This window comes from Schistosoma haematobium, chromosome 7, assembly GCF_000699445.3.
Source record: "Schistosoma haematobium chromosome 7, whole genome shotgun sequence".
NCBI lineage: Eukaryota > Metazoa > Platyhelminthes > Trematoda > Strigeidida > Schistosomatidae > Schistosoma > Schistosoma haematobium.
In genome coordinates, this window is record NC_067202.1 from 19,146,593 (window position 1) to 19,169,829 (window position 23,237).

The following is a 23,237-nucleotide window of genomic DNA, read 5'->3' on the forward strand; positions in this document are numbered from 1 at the left end:
TAGAGTATCGCCAATTCAACAGCAAGCCAAAATCCATGTCTGCTTACAGTAGTTTCAGTTCCATTTCTGAAAAGTATGAGGTTTGGTGGCCCATGTTGGTTCTGACAATGGTCATCTCTCAGCTGACCCATGTTTCTTTGAAATTTCCGATAGAAAGCGCTTCAATCGATTACTGGGGTAGTGAATTCCATTTCTTGATGGTTTTATGGGAAAGTCGATTATCAACTAACAAGTAACTTGTTCTGAACTTGTGAATATTTTTACTGTCCTTGTAAATTCCTTGTTTCGGAAGACAAGAAAAGTGTTATCACATCAGATGCAAATTTATTCCCAGGTAACTTTAAATCTGTTATCAATTTGCCTTCACTTATTCTATATGATGATGGAAATTGTTTTAGTTTAACCAGTCGACCACCGTACAGAAGCTCTGTTATTCCAGAAACCACCTTGGTTACGCTTCTTCAAGACTTTACCAACAGCTCACTATCTCTTTCGAGACAGGGGCTTGCCGCTTGTACTCAGTACTTGGGTTTAAGACGAAATAATAATTTGTGCGAAGTCAAAAAACAGTCACTTTGCTGATTGTCACGATAGAGCGAGTCAGTGTAAACCATGATGTGACTTTCACGTAAGATTATGTAGTGACATCATGACATATCTAAAATTATGGGATCAAGTCTGTAGTTATTGTACCGAAGACAAATGTACTAATATCGAATTAGACTATAATTCTACGAAACCGTCTTTTGTCCTCAACACAATACTTGCTATTTTCCACAGTGTTTCGACAGCATGGACGTTGGCAATTGCCTTTTGTGCACTGTCTAGCCATCAGTTAGAGGCTTTCCGACGGAAACTAGAAACAAACAATACCCACAGACAAGAGAAACTGATGATCAGGAATAGTGAAAAACTGTAAAATGTTAGAACAAAATGAGCAAGCAAATGCAAAAACAACCAATGTATTCGAAAGTACCAATGACGACTTACTTCTGAAATAAGAACAATGCTTCTGGCACATACTCTAATTGAAATACATTCAATCAGTGTAAAAACAGTAATATTGATGAGTGATACACTACCAAAACACTGAAATTAACTCAGCGAGGAAAAATATTTGAACGATACAGTGTGCAACGAATCGAAGGCGTTGCGTTAGAAATGTTCAGCATAATTGGACGATCACTACCTGAAGATGTGTCACATAATGAAGTTTTCTTATCTGTCGTCATATTTTCATACATAGTTTCACGATTGTCGAAAATAACTCGTGCTGGAGACTAACGTCTTCTTTTTGAAGCTGAGAAAGCCTAAGAAATTTGTATTCTTGGTAACTGTTCAAGGAAGTTATACTAAACATTTTAACATTCTCAGAAAAACTAATTTCGCTTTCCTATGCAACTCTCAAAGAATTGCTACTAGATCATCTGGAGTGTACAAATTTCGAATGCGGTAAAGAAGAAAAACGTCATCCGAATCTAATGCGTACTTGAGGTTCTGCAGATAACATTTGATCGAAGAGTGTGTAGCAGGTCATGAAGATGAGCAAACGTTTGGTAAATGTTTATCTTGTGCCAAATTTCACTCATTTAATTCACATGTATTTCGTAATGCTAAATGCTTTAAATGTGGTAAAATTGAAGACAAACGGGTAGTTTGTAAAGCTACTATTCATTTCACTGCAAGTAATACTAAATTTTCTGATTCCCATCCTATTAAGTTCAGTGTTTCTAATGATCGTTTATTCCTCGAAGCAAGCCTCGAGAAGCTGTCCACCAAAGAGCAGACACTCAAATACGCACCCGATTTTTCTCATATTTGCATTTGTAATGCTCTCACACCCAACGTGACTACAACCCCCTTAGTAGATAGGTTTAATGGGAGTTTGGATGAATACGTACTCACTCATGGCTTATCATTTCTCTTTTGAACCAGCTGTCCCTGATGCATATCACGTAATTTGCCAAGGTTACACTAATCATAACCAGTAACCAGTTCTTATTTCCTTGATAATCCTCTCCGTTTCCTTCTTATTCTATCGATTCCGTCTTCCTACACATTATCAAATACGTAAAAGAAGCACTTATTCTTGAAAAGATCATCTCCTATCATTTAGATCATCACTTTATTATTATCACACTGCGACAAGCCAACTTCATACCTGGTAGTGTGAAAATTGCTGACGTCCATAAGCATACCTGCCCTGAAACAAAACCACGTACTTAACTTAAAAGACAAGCATATTCACAAATAACAAAAAAAACAAACTAAAATTAGTGTCGTTAAGTAGAATACCTGGAACAGTACCGAACAAGTTGGAAGTGTTAGCAAAGAAATCAGTAGGATTATACAAGCTCGTGACAAAGATATTGAAGATATATTGAAGATAACAGAACTTTTCAGTTCTTGTTTATTTGAGTGAGCAGTTCGTTTCGCGTAACATCACCAGTTCTTCTGATGGATTAACAATCTTCATTGAGGAATTTACCATGTGGTTCCAAAGAATTTTGTGACTGAGTGGCGCAAGGACTTGGAATACATGCTAGTTAAAGAGCCTTGGGATTCGGAGTTTTCCTGGGAGCTTTACTATGTCCTTCATTGTTCCACAATCAGCAAAAATGTGTCACGACACCTTCATTCACAAGTCGTCTGGCCTGAAATTCAATCTTGCTAAATACCACGTCATATACCTACACACTCGTACGACGTAGTGGACACGTTCGAAATCGTCGCTTCCAGATGTCTTGACAAAACATAACTTGGGCATATATCAAGTGCAATGATCAACTCCCACCTCTCGTTGCACCGATGAAGTAAATAGGGCCTATGCTGTTGTTCAACTTTTTCATGAACAGCTCATATTGACCATCTCTCAACTGCTCTTAGAATAGTTTAAAACGCAAGTGCTGTCTCACTCTGCAAATCTATTCTCGTTGTCTCTGTAGAATAATGATCCACTATGATATTAGCACTGCCCTAATAATAGAACTAATCCTAAAATTGTAGATTTATCATGATATAACTGCTTAATCTATAAGATCTTACGTGGAAGTCACACCATCCACTACACCAACTCACTGTATCGTAACAACTACCAACACATGATGAAGAACAAGCTTAGGATAGAGAAGGAACAATATATTTAATATGAATAAAAGATATAAGATAATATTCAGCAGAGACCACGCCTGCATGGCCGAGCCATGCTATTCGATCAACTCCAATTCATTCAATTCATTGTTCGCGCCTTCTCCATCGTTAGGTATTTCTCCGCGTTAACTATTGAATATCTATTTTCCGAGCAATCACGTATTCAGCTTTGAGGATTGTGTGGTTATTGTCCAATGCCACCACACTACTCTCCCACTAGAATCAACTTGGTGTTGGTTCAATACCAAGTTGGATGGGATTGTCGCGCGCCGGAGGTTACCAAGATTAGGTAGAATCCTCCGGATATTGATAAACTGAAAGATAAATCAAAAAGAATGCGGCAGCATCTGGTCGGGAAATACATATAATAGTTATAAAATATCTGCCTTCATGCTTAACACGCTTAAAATGAAAATTTGGGTGAAGATTGTTTGAGCTATAAAAAAATGGGGTTACAATAGTAATAATGAAACGATACGTGTTAATAGACGTTGGTTAATAACTTAACGTATAGGTAGTAAGTATTTTGTGTTTAGAAATATTAAAGTAATGAATATTGTAGAAACGTTAATATTGATATTAGTTTTGGTTTAAATTATGAAATCAAATAACGATTATACCGGTCAGCTGTCCATATGAGTTGATTTCCACTTGCATCTGTATTAGCAGGCTAACTGAAAGAACATAAGTATTACCGTGGAGAAGAATTCCAACTAGGGTTCCAGTTAGTTTGATACGGTTTATTTAGTTACATGGAGATTTTCTCAATCTCGTTTTTACTTGACCGTGATAGAATTTATTAATACTACTAATATACATGAAAGGTTGTTAAAACAAAATTTAAATACGTGAGTGTTAATTATGTGAATTTTGGACAGATAACTAGGAACAAATCGTTAAACATGAGTGTATTCGTAAGAGACATGCTCTAGACTCAATATTCTGATCTGCGGCAGACTATTTATTTATATTTATACTTGCCTCCTGATTGGGCATACAAGTTAGTTGCAAGTACGCGGTTTATCATAAAGCGGAATACGATTTAATTGAAATACAGTGGTTATAAGTTATTGAAATCAGTTAAGCCTATGTCATATTACTAAGTGATGTGGTGCTGCAAGATGTATTTGGCTAAATAAGTTTTAACCAGATGATTAAATAGTGAGTGATGCTCATGTGATTATCAGGGAGAACATAAGCTGTAACCAAGGGGAGTACACTCGCACCTCATGTCTATGATAATTGCTTGAACCTTAGTCAGTGTTGGGGTAAATTCGACATTGATGTTTTCAGTTTGCAGGAGATTTGCTCGACTGCTTATACTGATTATTTGCATGCATGATTGTGTCGCTAAACCATCAATAAGACTGACAAGGTTTTGAGATATTTACTGAATGAGTAACTGATAGAGAAACATACTGTAATCATCTGTAGTGAATGAAAATAAACGAAAAACAACACTAGTGATAATTAAAGTCAATTTACTGACCGATTTTGTTAATAGTTTCATTAATTTTATCAATCATATTACGTGATTGTCAAGTCATGACAATGCTTTATGACGATATCCTGAAACTATTACGTTTAACTAGTTATAATGTTGATTGAGGATTAGTCAGTGAAAAAATAGATATTGTTGCTTTAGGTGATTCGAAATTATCAGAAATTTATAACGTTAAAGAATCCGAGACGCCTAATTTAATTATAAGTTTCAACTCGGAAATATTCGTTTAGTGTTAATTCCAGTAGGCTACGGAGTTTTGATTTTAAACGTTTGTTTAGCCAACAACTACCCGAGGATTTAGTTACTTTACTAGTGCAGTCGATAGTACCTAAATTTTTAATTTTATTATCTAAACTATGTTCGCATTTTAGGCTAATCCATAAACCCAAATACGATTAGCAACAACGACTATGATGGGTTTATTGATAAATGTTAAAGGCGATTCAGATGATTTCTAAATTTAGAAGACATGAAGATATAGTGCAACGCATGTACGGGCCAGGTTAAGAAGCAGGTTATTGACGTATATGACAACTTAAAAATAATGAACATGACCAGAAAGATAATTTTAAAGTTAAGACTGCTTATGAAACTTCAGGCAGGAATATGACGCGTTATAAACATTCCATAAGAATTTACTGCATTTAGCCTAGGGACACTTGCAAATATGTGGCAAAAGAAACTGGAAAATATATACATGTTAAGTGCGAAAAAATCACCCAGTAAAATAGTTGAACTCGCCTGGGTTATTTTTGAAAATTGTATTATTCAGTGGACGACATATATAACGCCATTCGTGAGTAGTAATGATCCAAAAGTTTCCAGAATAAAACATGCAGTATGGCAATTAATTGCATGGTGCTTAATGCTGTTGAGGTTTTGGGACTCGCTCTGATCAGAACAATCGAATGAATCCAGATAATTGTGTGGTTGTTATTGAATGAGCCATCTAAAATGACCTTATGATTTCAGGAAACTTATAGTTGAATCTCACCGTATGTTTTTGGAGTAGTCATCCTTGTTGTTTTGCAATGGAACTCGAAAATATGAAATTAGGCAGGCAGTGGTCGGAAGAAAGATATTACAAGATAGTGCATAGTTTAAAACAGGATGAGGTGTTAAGTGAAGGAACATTGAGAATTAGATCCAGATAACTATTTAGTCCTTGGTTGCATTGTTAGTCGATGTATATTTACGCTATTTACAGGTCATATTTGCTAGAGCTTGATGTTTAAACAAGACTATGTCGCTGAAGCATGTAAATGCTATTAAAGCTTGTTAACGAACCATCAAAGCTAATTACTTGATATAGGCGAACAGTTTTTATTATCGCTTGAGCTAGTATGTCATGAGAGCTAATCAATATAACCTTATGATAATACTTGTGAGCATTAATCAGAGGACTATTAGAATATTGGGTTAACATAAATATAAAATCGATCAAGGAAGTTAAAGTGGAAATAATGATTATTTGTATTAGGTTGCGTTTCTTTAGTCGGGCTTACCAATGTGGAATTATGGTCTATTAGGATATTAGTACTGCTCTAATAATAGACCTAATCCTAAATTTGTAGATTTGTCATGATATAACTGCCTAATCTATAAGATCTTACGTGGAAGTCACACTATCCACTACACCAACTCACTGTATCGTAACAACTACCAACACATGATGAAGAACAAGCTTAGGATAGAGAAGGAACAATATATTTAATATGAATAAAAGATATAAGATAATATTCAGCAGAGACCACGCCTGCATGGCCGAGCCATGCTATTCGATCAACTCCAATTCATTCAATTCATTGTTCGCGCCTTCTCCATCGTTAGGTATTTCTCCGCGTTAACTATTGAATATCTATTTTCCGAGCAATCACGTATTCAGCTTTGAGGATTGTGTGGTTATTGTCCAATGCCACCACACTACTCTCCCACTAGAATCAACTTGGTGTTGGTTCAATACCAAGTTGGATGGGATTGTCGCGCGCCGGAGGTTACCAAGATTAGGTAGAATCCTCCGGATATTGATAAACTGAAAGATAAATCAAAAAGAATGCGGCAGCATCTGGTCGGGAAATACATATAATAGTTATAAAATATCTGCCTTCATGCTTAACACGCTTAAAATGAAAATTTGGGTGAAGATTGTTTGAGCTATAAAAAAATGGGGTTACAATAGTAATAATGAAACGATACGTGTTAATAGACGTTGGTTAATAACTTAACGTATAGGTAGTAAGTATTTTGTGTTTAGAAATATTAAAGTAATGAATATTGTAGAAACGTTAATATTGATATTAGTTTTGGTTTAAATTATGAAATCAAATAACGATTATACCGGTCAGCTGTCCATATGAGTTGATTTCCACTTGCATCTGTATTAGCAGGCTAACTGAAAGAACATAAGTATTACCGTGGAGAAGAATTCCAACTAGGGTTCCAGTTAGTTTGATACGGTTTATTTAGTTACATGGAGATTTTCTCAATCTCGTTTTTACTTGACCGTGATAGAATTTATTAATACTACTAATATACATGAAAGGTTGTTAAAACAAAATTTAAATACGTGAGTGTTAATTATGTGAATTTTGGACAGATAACTAGGAACAAATCGTTAAACATGAGTGTATTCGTAAGAGACATGCTCTAGACTCAATATTCTGATCTGCGGCAGACTATTTATTTATATTTATACTTGCCTCCTGATTGGGCATACAAGTTAGTTGCAAGTACGCGGTTTATCATAAAGCGGAATACGATTTAATTGAAATACAGTGGTTATAAGTTATTGAAATCAGTTAAGCCTATGTCATATTACTAAGTGATGTGGTGCTGCAAGATGTATTTGGCTAAATAAGTTTTAACCAGATGATTAAATAGTGAGTGATGCTCATGTGATTATCAGGGAGAACATAAGCTGTAACCAAGGGGAGTACACTCGCACCTCATGTCTATGATAATTGCTTGAACCTTAGTCAGTGTTGGGGTAAATTCGACATTGATGTTTTCAGTTTGCAGGAGATTTGCTCGACTGCTTATACTGATTATTTGCATGCATGATTGTGTCGCTAAACCATCAATAAGACTGACAAGGTTTTGAGATATTTACTGAATGAGTAACTGATAGAGAAACATACTGTAATCATCTGTAGTGAATGAAAATAAACGAAAAACAACACTAGTGATAATTAAAGTCAATTTACTGACCGATTTTGTTAATAGTTTCATTAATTTTATCAATCATATTACGTGATTGTCAAGTCATGACAATGCTTTATGACGATATCCTGAAACTATTACGTTTAACTAGTTATAATGTTGATTGAGGATTAGTCAGTGAAAAATAGATATTGTTGCTTTAGGTGATTCGAAATTATCAGAAATTTATAACGTTAAAGAATCCGAGACGCCTAATTTAATTATAAGTTTCAACTCGGAAATATTCGTTTAGTGTTAATTCCAGTAGGCTACGGAGTTTTGATTTTAAACGTTTGTTTAGCCAACAACTACCCGAGGATTTAGTTACTTTACTAGTGCAGTCGATAGTACCTAAATTTTTAATTTTATTATCTAAACTATGTTCGCATTTTAGGCTAATCCATAAACCCAAATACGATTAGCAACAACGACTATGATGGGTTTATTGATAAATGTTAAAGGCGATTCAGATGATTTCTAAATTTAGAAGACATGAAGATATAGTGCAACGCATGTACGGGCCAGGTTAAGAAGCAGGTTATTGACGTATATGACAACTTAAAAATAATGAACATGACCAGAAAGATAATTTTAAAGTTAAGACTGCTTATGAAACTTCAGGCAGGAATATGACGCGTTATAAACATTCCATAAGAATTTACTGCATTTAGCCTAGGGACACTTGCAAATATGTGGCAAAAGAAACTGGAAAATATATACATGTTAAGTGCAAAAAAATCACCCAGTAAAATAGTTGAACTCGCCTGGGTTATTTTTGAAAATTGTATTATTCAGTGGACGACATATATAACGCCATTCGTGAGTAGTAATGATCCAAAAGTTTCCAGAATAAAACATGCAGTATGGCAATTAATTGCATGGTGCTTAATGCTGTTGAGGTTTTTGGGACTCGCTCTGATCAGAACAATCGAATGAATCCAGATAATTGTGTGGTTGTTATTGAATGAGCCATCTAAAATGACCTTATGATTTCAGGAAACTTATAGTTGAATCTCACCGTATGTTTTTGGAGTAGTCATCCTTGTTGTTTTGCAATGGAACTCGAAAATATGAAATTAGGCAGGCAGTGGTCGGAAGAAAGATATTACAAGATAGTGCATAGTTTAAAACAGGATGAGGTGTTAAGTGAAGGAACATTGAGAATTAGATCCAGATAACTATTTAGTCCTTGGTTGCATTGTTAGTCGATGTATATTTACGCTATTTACAGGTCATATTTGCTAGAGCTTGATGTTTAAACAAGACTATGTCGCTGAAGCATGTAAATGCTATTAAAGCTTGTTAACGAACCATCAAAGCTAATTACTTGATATAGGCGAACAGTTTTTATTATCGCTTGAGCTAGTATGTCATGAGAGCTAATCAATATAACCTTATGATAATACTTGTGAGCATTAATCAGAGGACTATTAGAATATTGGGTTAACATAAATATAAAATCGATCAAGGAAGTTAAAGTGGAAATAATGATTATTTGTATTAGGTTGCGTTTCTTTAGTCGGGCTTACCAATGTGGAATTATGGTCTATTAGGATATTAGTACTGCTCTAATAATAGACCTAATCCTAAATTTGTAGATTTGTCATGATATAACTGCCTAATCTATAAGATCTTACGTGGAAGTCACACTATCCACTACACCAACTCACTGTATCGTAACAACTACCAACACATGATGAAGAACAAGCTTAGGATAGAGAAGGAACAATATATTTAATATGAATAAAAGATATAAGATAATATTCAGCAGAGACCACGCCTGCATGGCCGAGCCATGCTATTCGATCAACTCCAATTCATTCAATTCATTGTTCGCGCCTTCTCCATCGTTAGGTATTTCTCCGCGTTAACTATTGAATATCTATTTTCCGAGCAATCACGTATTCAGCTTTGAGGATTGTGTGGTTATTGTCCAATGCCACTACATCTCCATTACTGGTATAAAAGACATGAGTATTTGGAAGGAAGTGACGAGAAACGCTATGCAAAGCGATACTGGCTTATGAAACAAGGCTTATGTTGGCAGAAGTAGAATGCATTCATTTGTGATTACAAATCAGTTTATATTGGTTCAAGTAAGACCAGATGTTCAAGTCAGTAGACTGTTTTAAAAGGATGCGAGATAACCATAAAGAAACAACACTGCTTATCGCCTGAAAAGACAGATGCGGAAATTACATGTGATCTTCACTGATCCCAGCAATACCATTTTGCTGTGAGACAATGGAGTAAAATGGAAACATTAAACACATTAATATTCACAACTTGAAATAGTGCAGCTTAGTGGCTAAAATAAACTTCTTTTGACACAGTTAAAAATTTGAGACAGCCTGAAGATCCAGGGGTATAGAAATCAACTAGTTCAAACCATGTAGCTCTATTGGATAGTGCTAGCCGTTTTGTCCTACCGAAGGTCGTGACCAGGTATGTATACGCGCCTTTTATGTAATTCCACATTTTTCAAGTAGGAGACTTTCTGAGTTGATTTAATGGAGCCGAATGTCTAACACCACTTTTTTCAGAAGACTACAGATTTTTCCAGCTAAATATTAACATTTAATCCATGGCATCCGCACTGTTTTAACACTAGATATATGCATTTTACCCGATCCCCTTTTTTTGAAATAAATTTTGTCCGTTTTGGGTAGATTTTGGGGAAGCCGCAATAAAAAACTCAGGGACTTTTTGTGGAGATGTTACAAAACCCCAAAATTTTCCCAGGTTTGGGGAAAGTCCTTAAAGTTTTCGACAAATATCTCTCCAGAATTTTATAACACTGGGGTTTTTCCCCAAACTTCGTGAAAAACTGCCAACTTTCTTACGGATTTGTGGAAAATCTCGAATTTTATTCAAAATCGGGGGATCGGGACCTACTATCATCTCGTTCTCTCTGTTTTGGGGAATTTTCGGGCTTTTCCTAATAACACTTAGCAGCTTTCCCCAAATTTTGGGGAAATTTCCTCGAACCTGGGGAAGCTTTTGGGGTTTCTGTGTCGTTTACCCAAAATTCTTTATAGCGACTTCCACAAAATGAATAAAATTCTCACCAAAGTATGGAGATTGGGATTTAGATACAATACACATCAAGTTAAGATTTGTAACCTAGCTAGTTGTAACTGTTGATTATCATATAGTAATCTATATATAAATATATCCATGATAGATTTGACTTAATGTAATTATGTACGATATATGAACATATGAAATCAGATATCTGATGTCATACATCTCGAATTCGAGATGTGATGGAACTGTATGCTAACGCTAACTCAAGCTCACGACATAGCTTATTTGAAAGCACCTTCATTTAAGCGTGGTTTAAAATCCGTATCTATCCACTGAGTCTGCTATCACTTCCATCACGCTTCACCACCCTATGTAAATCATTCAAACAGCTTAGTCAACAGCATATGTTGTTGACATTGTGACCTTTTTCATTTCCAGTAACATTCCGGAGATTTTATTTTCAGTCTTTAGTCGAAACTTTCGCCTTTGAAATCCTTTGTCTGATTTCTTATAGCCAATGATTCGAAGTGGTCAGAATATTGCTGTAAATTTTAACTTCTACATCAGCCCTGTGCATCTGTTTGTAATCAAAACATCCAATCTTATTTCGAACTTTGATCTTTGAATGTAAAGGTCCAAATTTGTATACAAGGCTTACAAATACGAGGAAGTAATAAGAACTGCGGTTTTTTAAAACGAATTTTGTTCATTCCATTGGTTTTTCTTGACCTGTGTATTTCTTACACCGACTAACCTAAATTCACGGATTTAATTCCTATCACAATGTTCCCACTTTCGTTCTTACTTGTGCCGCCTTTCATCAAAGCTGTTTTACATTGTTATGACCGAAAGGCATCATACAGTTTGATCAGCTGCTCTGTACCCCTAATTAACTTCTCCTGTGTATAAACATAAAGTTAGTTTTTTAAACATGTTTTCTGTAAAACTATATCTATATATTTTCTAATTGCTTTACAGAATAGATATAGGATGTCATTCACTGATAGTTAACGTTGTAGTTCAGTCAACTAGGAATATATATATATATATATATATATATATATATATATATATATATATATATATATATATATGCAGGTTCTACGTTGTAACTTACTGAGTGACTGTTTCTAGTGTCACGTATCAAATTATTCCACATCAGTCGGTAAAATGTCCGCATGCATCTGATTCTTCTCTATGCTAATATAATAGTCACTAGCGAATGATTTATAAAGGTGACCGTGTTTTGAGAACTTTTGCTTTTGAATCCCACACTATGGGTGTTCTTTATCTGGTAACTAACTTTCTGGATCCAAAGTAGATAATTAAAGTATTGTAATATTCGTTCTCGGGGTTCAGAGATATATAAACTTGTAAGCCTTTATGCATCGTATACAGTTTGAACAGTAAGATGCCTAATTCCTTAGGACGACTCAATTAATGTAACTCGTTTACCAAATATAGGTCGTTGTGTTCGACCGCACATTTTTGATTCACTTGTAACCGACTATCTTATCATATATATGTATGTATTCTGGCATTTATATGGTACGTTTTATTTATTTGAACACATAAACATTGATACAGGGAAGCACCAAATAATGCCCAGATGCCTAAACCGAAGCAGGGAGAGTGAGAATGTAACTCAATAAATAAATGTTCTATCGTTTACTAACTCCAACTATACCTACCAAATTGGAGAGAATTTGATAATAATAATAATAATGTCAGAGTAATAATTGAGCTGAAACAAACTATACATTATCTCAGACAAACAACTGTGCTATCGATGAAAATGCTGGCCATATATACACTGAAAAAGTCAAGAATGTACAACTACAGAATAACATAACACGGAAAAATTGAATCACATTTTCACGTATTGGGTGTTCTCTATCTCATCAAATCCCCATTGCTATGTATTTAACGCCCCCTTGTAGTAATGATTGTGTTCAACTAAATAAAACAATTCCATTACATCGTTCGTGTTGTTTTCTTAATCCTTGTTTCTTTAATCAGGATTGTGCATTCATGACGGGAACACTGGAAGCTGGGAGTAATGAGTCGGATGAGTCTGTTGAGGCATGGTGGGAGAGATTTTTAAAGCAAAAGCTTGCTGATGATGAGTTAGATGTAGAGCTCCGGTCTGCATGGGAGAACTGTGTTCAGAGACGAGCTAAATTTGCTCAAGAAGTCAAACGAATAATGGAGTTATATCAACCAATAGAGAAGTTACTTAACTCTACACTTAAATCCGATCGTGAACAACGAGGTCAAAGTCTCTATAGAGAATGGGGTAATACTGTTAAAACTCAATTTTGTATTTATTTTTCGTGTGCACCCTGACTATATATATGCAACAGAAAACAATGGATATGAAAGTTCTGAGTCTACCATAGTATATATATTCAGATCATTAATCTATTTGTATTAAGATAACTTCATGTCGATGAACAACGGGGAATGTTCCCAAACGTCACAATGTTGTGGCTTATTGACTTGGAAAATTGCCTTTTAGTCATTTGGTTTCTAGCTTAAAACCGTTTATATGCATCTTGATCTGGCGTTACAGGCTCTATTTTTACTAGCAGTCGATTTTAGAGTTCATAAAGGCAAAGTAATGCGTAAAATTACCTTTTCTGGCCAAATTAATGTTGTTACTACTGTAAAGGGATTTAGACTTGTGTATATTACCATGGCTTTTGTTGCACAGAGAAGTCATATCATCCTCCTTTCAATATTACAAACTACCTATGACTTACTATATTTTACATTTCCCAATGGTTCACTATCTAGAGTAAACATAATTGAAAATTCTCAATTCTTTTATTGGTATAAAATGCGTACCGTGTGAACTTTTTACTGGTTGACTAAACGTTATTTATGCAATCAGTATATAATTGCTCAATAAGATAGTGTCGCCTATACACTGGACGTCAGACGCTTTACTGACCAGGCCACTTCCACGAGGAGAGCCGTGTCATGATAATCATAATTTAAGTTGACATTTGTTGCTATCTAACTAATTAACTGGTAAAAGTAATCGAATAACGGGTGATCCTACCCAAAATCCACTGTTATTATTTATTTGAACATATAAATATTGGTACAAAGGGGCACCGAATACATATGCACCACACAAGTCACTTGATTTATGTGTGGGCTATGATACTGCCCTGGAGTTCGGACCGAAGCACGTGGTTTTCTTAGGGAGCACACCCTGAGCCTTTGATCTAAAGGTCTAATCCACAAGGCAGTGGAGCAGCGTCAGTAGATGCAGTCCCATGGTAACCGGTGACCAACAGTTCGTTCATACGTCATTTGTTTCCTTAGGATCCTGGAGCCCATGTGCATCACTAATTTGGAATCAGGGTTTTCCAACTCCCCTAGGTGAACTCTATGTATCCACCAAACCGGTTAAAGCGCCAGACATTCGGTTTTCGTCCTCTCAATTTCGTAAACAGTGATGTCGCTTGAAGGCAGTGAATAGAAATTCCCTGACAGAGGCCATATACGCGTGTCGATTTGAGATCATTCGGAGGGGGAGAGCGAACTTTCCCCACTTTTTGGGAGCAGAATATGTTATGTTTAGTCTCTAATTGATACAAATCCTACAAATAAAACTTTACTAACTGTTATACTTCTCTATCTTCTTGTTTCATATAGTTCTATAAATTGGTTAAATCTCTAGGATTCTTCGTTTTTTTTATTTTACCAGGTAAAATACGTCGTAAAGAATGCCTTCTAGCTTATTATGATAACGATACATTTCGTGCCACTTACACTCGACAACGTTATATAAATAGTTCTACAAGTTTCCTTCAGGTAAAAGTAACTCAAATATATCTTTATTTTCAAAAAAATAAATAAATAAATGTGATTTTCCTTTATATCAACTATCTATCCATTAATTTATAAAGGTACAATCTTTTTAAATGAGGGGTTTTTTTTGTTTATTTTTATGAACATTGTGGTTTTTGTTGCAGTGAATTAAGGATTTAAGAAAACCAGCAGACTTATACATGCAGTAGTTAGGTACTTTTTAGTTCCATAAAGCTGTAGTGAATCAATCATTTCTAAGTAAACCTTTAATAAGATCATCAGGAATCTATTGTTAGCATAATACTTATGTTGAAAGTTACACATATCTACTTAATATGACATGTCAACATTTATAAGATATCATTGAAGTTGTTAAAAATGAAGATAATAAACAATCTATTATTGTTTACAAATGTTTCATGTATCATGTATACAAGTATGATGATACATATGTATGTAATATCAATAATATTGGTAACATCTATTGTCGTATCGTTTATAGCTTCATTCCATTTGTTAGTTTTCAAAAAGTGAAATATTCAATGGAAGTTGTTGTTCCTGACTACTGTACACAAGTGTTATGGATATATTTCAAACAACCACTGAGTGTTGCTAATACAGAATCTTGGATTCAACGTTTGTCCTCCTTTACTCTATCAAGGCTTACATTACTGATCTGTTTACGTCATTAGAATAAGTGTATTAAGGCTGGAATCTGGAACGTAGAGGAGGTAAGAGTTGAATATTTACACATAATCATATGTGCATTAATAAATGTATTCATTGTTTTTCATCAATGAGTTCGATTTCGTTCTTTCATTTTTACGCTTTAGGCTTTAGTCTATCGAATTATACCGGAAAATCCAGACGTTGAAGTTTATTTACGGGATCATGTTAGTCGTATTATTAGTATTGGTGTTGGTCCCGGGCCAGATATAGCTGCTTATTTGGCATATGCACGTTGTCGTGGCTTCACTCAACGTATTATTTATTTTGCCATTGATCAATGTGCTGGATGGGGCAATTATCTAGCTGCTTTTGATCGTCAATGGTCATCTGAATATCAAGTGTCTGTTTGGTTTAAAAGTTCACGTTTTAATAATCGGGATGATGTAGAGACACTACCAGATGCAGACATGGTAGTATTTAGTTTTGCTAATACAGCTCTTATGGCTAGTACTATTTGGCCGTTGTTACAACAGCGTTATCGATTCATCATTGTTTTAGATGGAATTAAGGAGGTAAGTAAAAGTACAAAATCTATTTCTAATTATTTTGATTGTTTGGTTAAATGATTTATGGAGAATAATTTCGAGATGTATTAACATATGGATGGGGAACTTAGCTTTTGAAAATAGAGGATATTACTATTTGATTATTGATGTATTAGAAGCATTGCTCGCATATGTTGGGACCATCAATTAATCACTCCTGAGGTTAGATCCAGGGTACTAGGTAAAGGTGGCAGACGGTTTAACGAGGTAGTGAATCCTCGTCGATTGAGGGGTTTGTGTCATTTATAATGTTTGCTTAAACACAACTTACCAGGACACATGATGGTCACTTGCCCAAGCATAGAGTGAAAAAAGGGGCGGCCAAACTAAGAAGTGGTGTCATGGCCTAGGTTACCTGATTAGGTTCCGCGTGATTATCGTAAGCAGTGGTTGGAGATCTCGACCGTAGCTGCTACCTTGACGCAGTGGTCGGGCTTGCCTATCGTGATGACCCAACAGAGCTATATTGGCTGGAACATATGTTCCTGTAGGTTTTACCATGCCAGGCAGGTCGATTGGAGAACGGTAAGACTAAAAGCAGCAACTCAAGGTCTGAAGGCGAAGTCGTACTGCCGACTGTAGAGGGGTGTGACGGCAGTAAGGTGTTTCCCTCGGACAACCAGCATCTGCAGCGATGCTGCCTTCTCACATGGAAGGAAGGGGTTAGAAAAGGTTGACCCTAACAGTGTCACACCTCACTTTACCTCACGGATTTCCGTCTCCGGCGGTAAGGCCCTTTGAAGAACAGAGCTAACCCGTCAAAATCCTCCCACAAAAAGATCGTGCGCGACCGGCCTCAAACAGTTGTCCCTTGGGCTCTGCGGTCACGCTCCCAGGTCGTTAAGGCCAACATTAATTGAACTTCCTTTTCAGGCTCCTCGAGAAATACCCTTCCACTGTGTGGGCAGCCGGGAAGTGACATCAGCCCTCATACCCGTAACAGCACACGAGACCAAGTTGGTCACATTCAAATCCTTCCTACACCTCCTAATACCTCTCTTATCTCCATGAATAACCCTTCTCACGTCCCTTTATCACCTCGCACTGCTAGGGCAAACGATTCGAGTGCGCGGAACGTTATTCCCGGTCTCCTGAAACCACGCTCTAAACTACACGTAGGAGCTTATAACGCCCGAACACTACCAAATAGGACAACTGGCTTCCTTAGCTAGGACTTTAGAATCTCGCGCCATCGATGTGTGCTACGTCTCCGAAACGCGCATACAGGATCCGAGTAGCGTCATTCATTTGACCTCACCATGTCAAAATAAAGAACCAACTCGATTCATGCTTCGTGTATCTGGTAGCCCAGATGCTGCTTCTCGTGGACTCCGCGGCGTAGGTATAGCATTGAGCCCTAGGGCAGATCTTGCTCTCTTAGACTGGATCCCAGTAGACAGTCGTATGTGCGCTGTCCGACTAAACGGAACAGTAAGGACTCGGAAAGATAGGGACACTCGTCATTGCCTCTTCGTCGTCTCTGCCTGTTCTCCCACTGACTACAGCTCAGATGATGTAAAAGATGAGTTTTACAGAAAGGTTTCCGACCTTCTCCAAAAAGCTAAGTGCTCTGATGTAGTAATAGTGGCTGGTGACTTTAATGCTCAAATAGGTAAACTAAGCGGAAGGGAAAGACACCTGGGTAGATCTTATAGTGTCGTGGCTCAAAGAACAGATAATGAAGAGCGTCTGTTGCAGCTATGCTCAGATAACTGCCTGCTTCTTGCAAATACTAACTTTAAGCATAAGCAAAAACATCTTTTAACATGGCGACCCCCGAATTCGTCCCAACATTGGACCCAAATAGATCACATCGCTATCAGCCACCGATGGAGGGGTTCGATAGAAGACTGTCGCTCATTCTGGAGCACATGCTTAGATTCAGATCATGTTCTAGTACGAGCGCGTATTTGTCTGCGTCTTACTGGACGTAGGAGAGACGCTGCAAGGAAACCTCTTAGGGTTCTACTTAATGATAGTCAAGCTAAGAGTATATTTCAGGAACAACTAGGAATAGAGTTAGGCAGCCATGTATGTGATGTCCACCCCGAGGCAGCATGGAATGATATCCGAAAAGCTGTGGAAACAGCAGTGATGTCTGCTGACAAGAAGCCTACGCAATGATTGTGAACAGTGGTCGGTAGCGAAGGCAAGAGAGATGGAAAAGGCAGCGGCGATAGGTAATAGCAGACAATTGTTCAGACTTGTTAAGGAAACCGGTATTAGGAACCCGATTGTTGGCGAAACTGTCTCAGAGAAAGATAGACATATTATACATTCTCAATCCAGGAGATTGGATCGATGGGTAGAACACTTCATGGATCAATTCAACTGGCCTTCAGCCACACTTCGGTTTCCCACGATCTCCAGTCAACCTGAATGGCAAGTTAATGTAGGTCCTCCGACTCTTTACGAAGTTGTGACAATCACGGAGGAATCAGTTTAACTAATATAGTGTCTAAAATATTAGCTTCAATAATACTTCGACGCCTAATTAAAGCTCGTGAAGAGCAGATTAGAGAAAACCATGCTGGTTTTCGACACGGACGTGGTTGTATAGACCAGATATTTACACTACTTCAGGTTCTAGAACACAGACACACACTCAGACGCCCCACAGTCGTAGCTTTTCTCGACCTTAAGGCAGCATTCGACTCTGTTGATCGTGAGGTTCTATGGCAGTGTTTGTCACTGAAAGGAGTACCAAAGAAGTGCATTAACCTTGTAAAGGCTCTCTACTCGAACACAACTGGTCGAGTGAGAGCTTATGGCGAACTGTCATCAGGATTGATTACCTCAAGTGGTATTCGTCAGGGCTGTCCACTCTCTCCATTCTTGTTTAACTTTGTCGTTGACGTGCTTTTAGAGATGACACTTTCCTCATCTAAATTTCCAGGGGTTGAACTTTACCAGAAGATTCACTTGTTGACTTAGAACATGCCGATGACATAGTTCTATTTAGTGAAGACGCTGACAAAATGCAGTCTTCTGACCACTCTAAGCAACAATGCAAGCATGTTCGGGATGCGATTCTCTCCCTCGAAATGCAAAATGTTGCTTCAGGATTGGGTTGCATTGACACCCGAACTAATGATAGGGAGTAAAGTAATTGAGCGTGTCGATCGCTTCACTTATCTTGGAAGTCTCATCAGCCCTTGTGGTCTGGTGTGTGACGAAATCTCAGCACAGATACAGAAGGCTCGACTAGCTTTTACCAACTTGCGTCATTTATGGCGTAGGCGAGATATCCGTCTATCAACCAATGGACCGGTTTACTGCGCAGCAGTTCGTTCTGTCCTACTTTATGGCAGTGAAACATGGCCGGTAAGAGTAGAGGATATTCGTAGGTTACTAGTATTTGATCATAGGTGTCTTCGAAATATTGCTCGTATGTCGGGGGACCATCGAGTAAGTAACGCAGTTGTTAGGAAATGGGTACTAGGTAAGGATGGCAAATCAGTTGATGACCTAGTGAAACTTCATCAGTTGAGATTGCTGGGACATGTGTTACGTATACCCAACTACCGACTGCCTCGATGCGCCATGTTTGTTGTATAGGAGTAGATTGAAAGAAAGCTAGGGGCGGCCAGACCAAAACATGGCACAAGTCCATAAAGTCACTGACAAGTAGACTGAGTCATATTGGTAGGTGTAGACTACCTGGTTGGGGACTGCGAGATGATAGCAACCGATGGTTAGAGACCCTGAATGATATGGCTCAAAATCGTTTGCAATGGCGCAGGCGCATTCACTCTTTGTGTTCTTCCAAATTCTAATCTTCTGAATTTCGTACCTCCCTTTTTTTCTCTTTCCAAATTTATTTCACTGGACTGTACTCTTTAAATAACATCTTCAAACCCAAATGTTTCCGATTACTGCTTATACTCTTACCACCTCTGCCACTACAGGACTTGAATGGACAACTGCATCTCTGTGCTAATGTGGTGTAGCAACCCGAACTGATTTACGTACGTACGAAGTTCTACGTTGTTAACGACTGACTGACTGAGGGGTTGGAGATGTTATGTGACATTTCTTATGATTGGTCTCATTTGTGCAAGTGTAATTACTTTTCATGTTCTTTTAGATCTTGAGTTTCTAAAACCATCTCGTGTTTTTTATTCCTTTAATGCATTCCTTCCTGAATCCTATTGTCTAGGCCTAATGTCTTTTACTACCACTGATACTGTTACTATATCTACTACTCTTACATTTATCTTGATAATTTTATCTCTTCGTATTGATCTTCTGTGGTAATTTGATCGGGTGCATATATGTTCCTAGTTATATATTGCTGATGACCAACTGACTCAACTCACGAACTATTGAAGCTACTCAATAACACCCTTTCGTGACCCCCTTTCTCGCCACCGTCGGAATTTTCTAGTTACTATTTCCTATTAAAATTGTTGTAAATTCATCCTGATGGATGTCGTTGGTATTCATGCGATCCTTATTTTGATTGAATATTTAATGAGGAGCTTTCGAGTCAGTTAACCGTCGATAATGTTGAATTATTTACAGGTTTTATCACGGATTGAAAGTTTGAATTCGTATTGTAATATCTCACAATATATAAAATCATTAAAGGTTTAGGCTTTTTTTTTATTACCACTAACTACCCTTAATTTCTCATCCTCACATTTTATTGATTTTTTGTAAGATACCATGTCGATATTATTAACTTATGATAATTTTTACAGTTTAATATATTTTTTTCGGGGGGGGTGACGGTGGCATCTTATTTTCATCATTACCAATATACAATTTCTGTATTCTATTTTCTTTCTTTTTAAGGTTGTTGTTGATAGTTTCTTGAATGCTGGATTTAAAGATATTACTCTTACTGAACGAACAAAAGTGTATTATCATTTTAATGGAATCCTTCCACTTGAATCATCTACAACATTAGATCATGTACTATGCAGTTAAATTGTATTCTTCCTTCTATTTTTTTTTCTACGATTTCTCATTGCTTTTATACACATTATTTTGTATGATAGTTTTAAACAAAACAACTATTTTCTTTTCTTTTTCTTTTTTTTGTTGTTGTTGAAATCTCATAGTTCTCTCCTCTTTTTCTATCTATTTGATATTTTTACGTTTATCATCGAGATATTGAAATCTTAACTATGGTACAACAGAGACTGCGGTACACATCTATATTTTGATTCATAACTTTATGTATATATAAGTATAGAGGATTTGTGAAGATTGCGGAATTTTTCGCTTCATACCACAAAATAACTTTTAGTTTGGTAACCATTTAAAGCTTAAAAGCCCTACGCAACTGTTTCATCTTAGTGTATTACTCTTCGGCAGTACGGAGGTTCGAACCCAAGACCTTAGGGAAATTGTTACAAGCATTCAAATATTAAACTAATGAGTCGGTATCCAGGGGGTTACGAGCTTAACTGTAATCACTTCAGGGTGTTAAATAATAACTGTACAATGTTATTGTGGAAATCTACCTTACACCAGGAATAACTGAAATTCATAGCTTAAACAAATAAATCAGTGAACGCCGGTTCAGTGGTCTAAATGTTGTCCACCTGAATGCCTGAAAGTCCCGGGTTGTCTTGAATACACACTACTGAGCAGTCCCATACCAGGACATAGTTGTTTTTGACAATCATTTAGCTAAGGTCAGTTCGTGATGAAAACTATAAAAACATTTTAAATAAAGTGTCCTGTCTTAGTCTGAACACTTAAGGCTCTACATAGAGTTGTGTTATACTAGAATTGATTAAAGTTGGGTACGTAGACCTATTTCAATCAACTCAGATGGTTTCATGAGTTTCACGAGGCATGAAGGTTTTAATAATGAACTATGTTGATCTTAGGATTGAGTATTGATGAGGTTTCCCAAGTTAGGACGAAACGTCGGTTGTGTTTTCTTTTCTTTACATGGTTCTCAAACCGATGTAAGTTTACGATAGAAATTACTTTAGAATATTAAAACTACACACAAAGCAGAAGAAATTTTCTCAACTATAGAGTTATTATGATGTAAGATTTGTAAGTGTGAGTACATGTAATTCATATCTGTTCAGATGATTTTGTGTTAGCTAATATGTATGTAATCAAAAAGAGGTTTTGTGGATATTATAGTAATTTAATAGTTGAGTTCATGAGTCAATTGAAGCTAGACCATTATGGAAAACCTGGCAGCATTGGACGACCCGCTCAGAGGTTTGGAGGTTAGGCGTTCGCGCTCGCGAGACCGATAGGTGATGAGTTCAAATCCCGCGAGCGGGATCGTAGATGTTTGTTATTATTTATTTATTTGGACACAAATATTGGTACAAGGGGGCACCAGATATATATGCGCTACATAAAACTCATTTGATTTTTGTGATGGCTGTGATACTGCCTGGGTGCCCGAACCAGAGCAGGTGGTTTCTTCGGGGCCACACCCAGAGCCTTTGATCTAATGGTCTAATCCACAAGGCATTGGAGCAACGTCAGGAGATGCAGTTCCATGGTAGCCGGTGACCAACGATTGGTTCATACGACATTTGTTTCTTCAGGATACTGGAGACCATGTATGCCATTGGTTTAGAAACAGGGTTTTCCAACTTTCCTAGGTGAACTCTTTGTGTCCATCAACCCGGAGATAGAGAGCGGACTCTCCCCACTCTCGGCCGCACCAGGGCATTTGGTGGCACTGCTGAGGAGTCCCATACTAGGACGAAATGGTCATCCAGTGCTTCCAGGTTTTCCATGATGATCTAGCTTCCGTTCCTCTTCAGGATTCCAGATTAGCGCACTTAAGACATAGTCTTGCGAAACAAAAAACTGAAGCACTCACTATCAAAGATTAGAGACTGTTCGTCAGTGATTATGTTCCTGGTTACGACGCTTAGATTTAACACCACGCAACAAATAAACAAGGTCTACCGTCGTGTGTGAGTCGGTAATGTGCTAATTAAAATAGACTTAATGCGCTGATCAACTACAGAATCGATAAAATAAAATTTATATCATTCGCCAGGTACTTGGGTATGAATCATAATTAAAGTGTAAAGGCTGCCGAACCTACGCTATTGCCCAAACCGATATATGCGGAGTGGGGTTCAAACCTAGGCCGTAGTATCTGAAAATCATTTCTTCGAATATATTCGTAACTTTGATTATGTAATAGTACTTAATTTATTATCATCTAACAAAATATTTGGTGAATAATTACCTGATACAACTCTAAGTAATCTACTTATATGATCAGAAAATACATTGTAAACTTGAGTTGTCGTACATTAGAT

At 37.0% G+C, this 23,237-nt stretch overlaps 1 protein-coding gene across 1 annotated transcript; it reads left to right on the forward strand.

Annotated features, from left to right (window-relative positions):
- Positions 1 to 3,098: 3,098 nt before the first annotated feature.
- On the forward strand, positions 3,099 to 22,005 carry MS3_00009763 (uncharacterized protein). The gene is made up of 6 exons (XM_051218164.1): positions 3,099 to 4,795; positions 8,017 to 11,795; positions 12,899 to 13,175; positions 14,598 to 14,704; positions 15,535 to 15,942; positions 20,773 to 22,005. Exons 3-6 carry the CDS (start codon positions 12,911 to 12,913, stop codon positions 20,905 to 20,907), a joined length of 915 nt encoding a protein of 304 aa, XP_051064609.1. The 5' UTR covers positions 3,099 to 4,795; positions 8,017 to 11,795; positions 12,899 to 12,910; the 3' UTR covers positions 20,908 to 22,005.
- Positions 22,006 to 23,237: the final 1,232 nt, after the last annotated feature.

Bases quoted from the DNA above. Each gene is read 5' to 3' on its own strand.
- MS3_00009763 (XM_051218164.1), top strand. From the start codon at position 12,911: ATGACGGGAACACTGGAAGCTGGGAGTAATGAGTCGGATGAGTCTGTT. The intron at 13,176-14,597 runs GTAATACTGTTA...TTATTTTACCAG, and splicing joins AAGTCTCTATAGAGAATGGG to GTAAAATACGTCGTAAAGAA. The intron at 14,705-15,534 runs GTAAAAGTAACT...TTTACGCTTTAG, and splicing joins GTTCTACAAGTTTCCTTCAG to GCTTTAGTCTATCGAATTAT.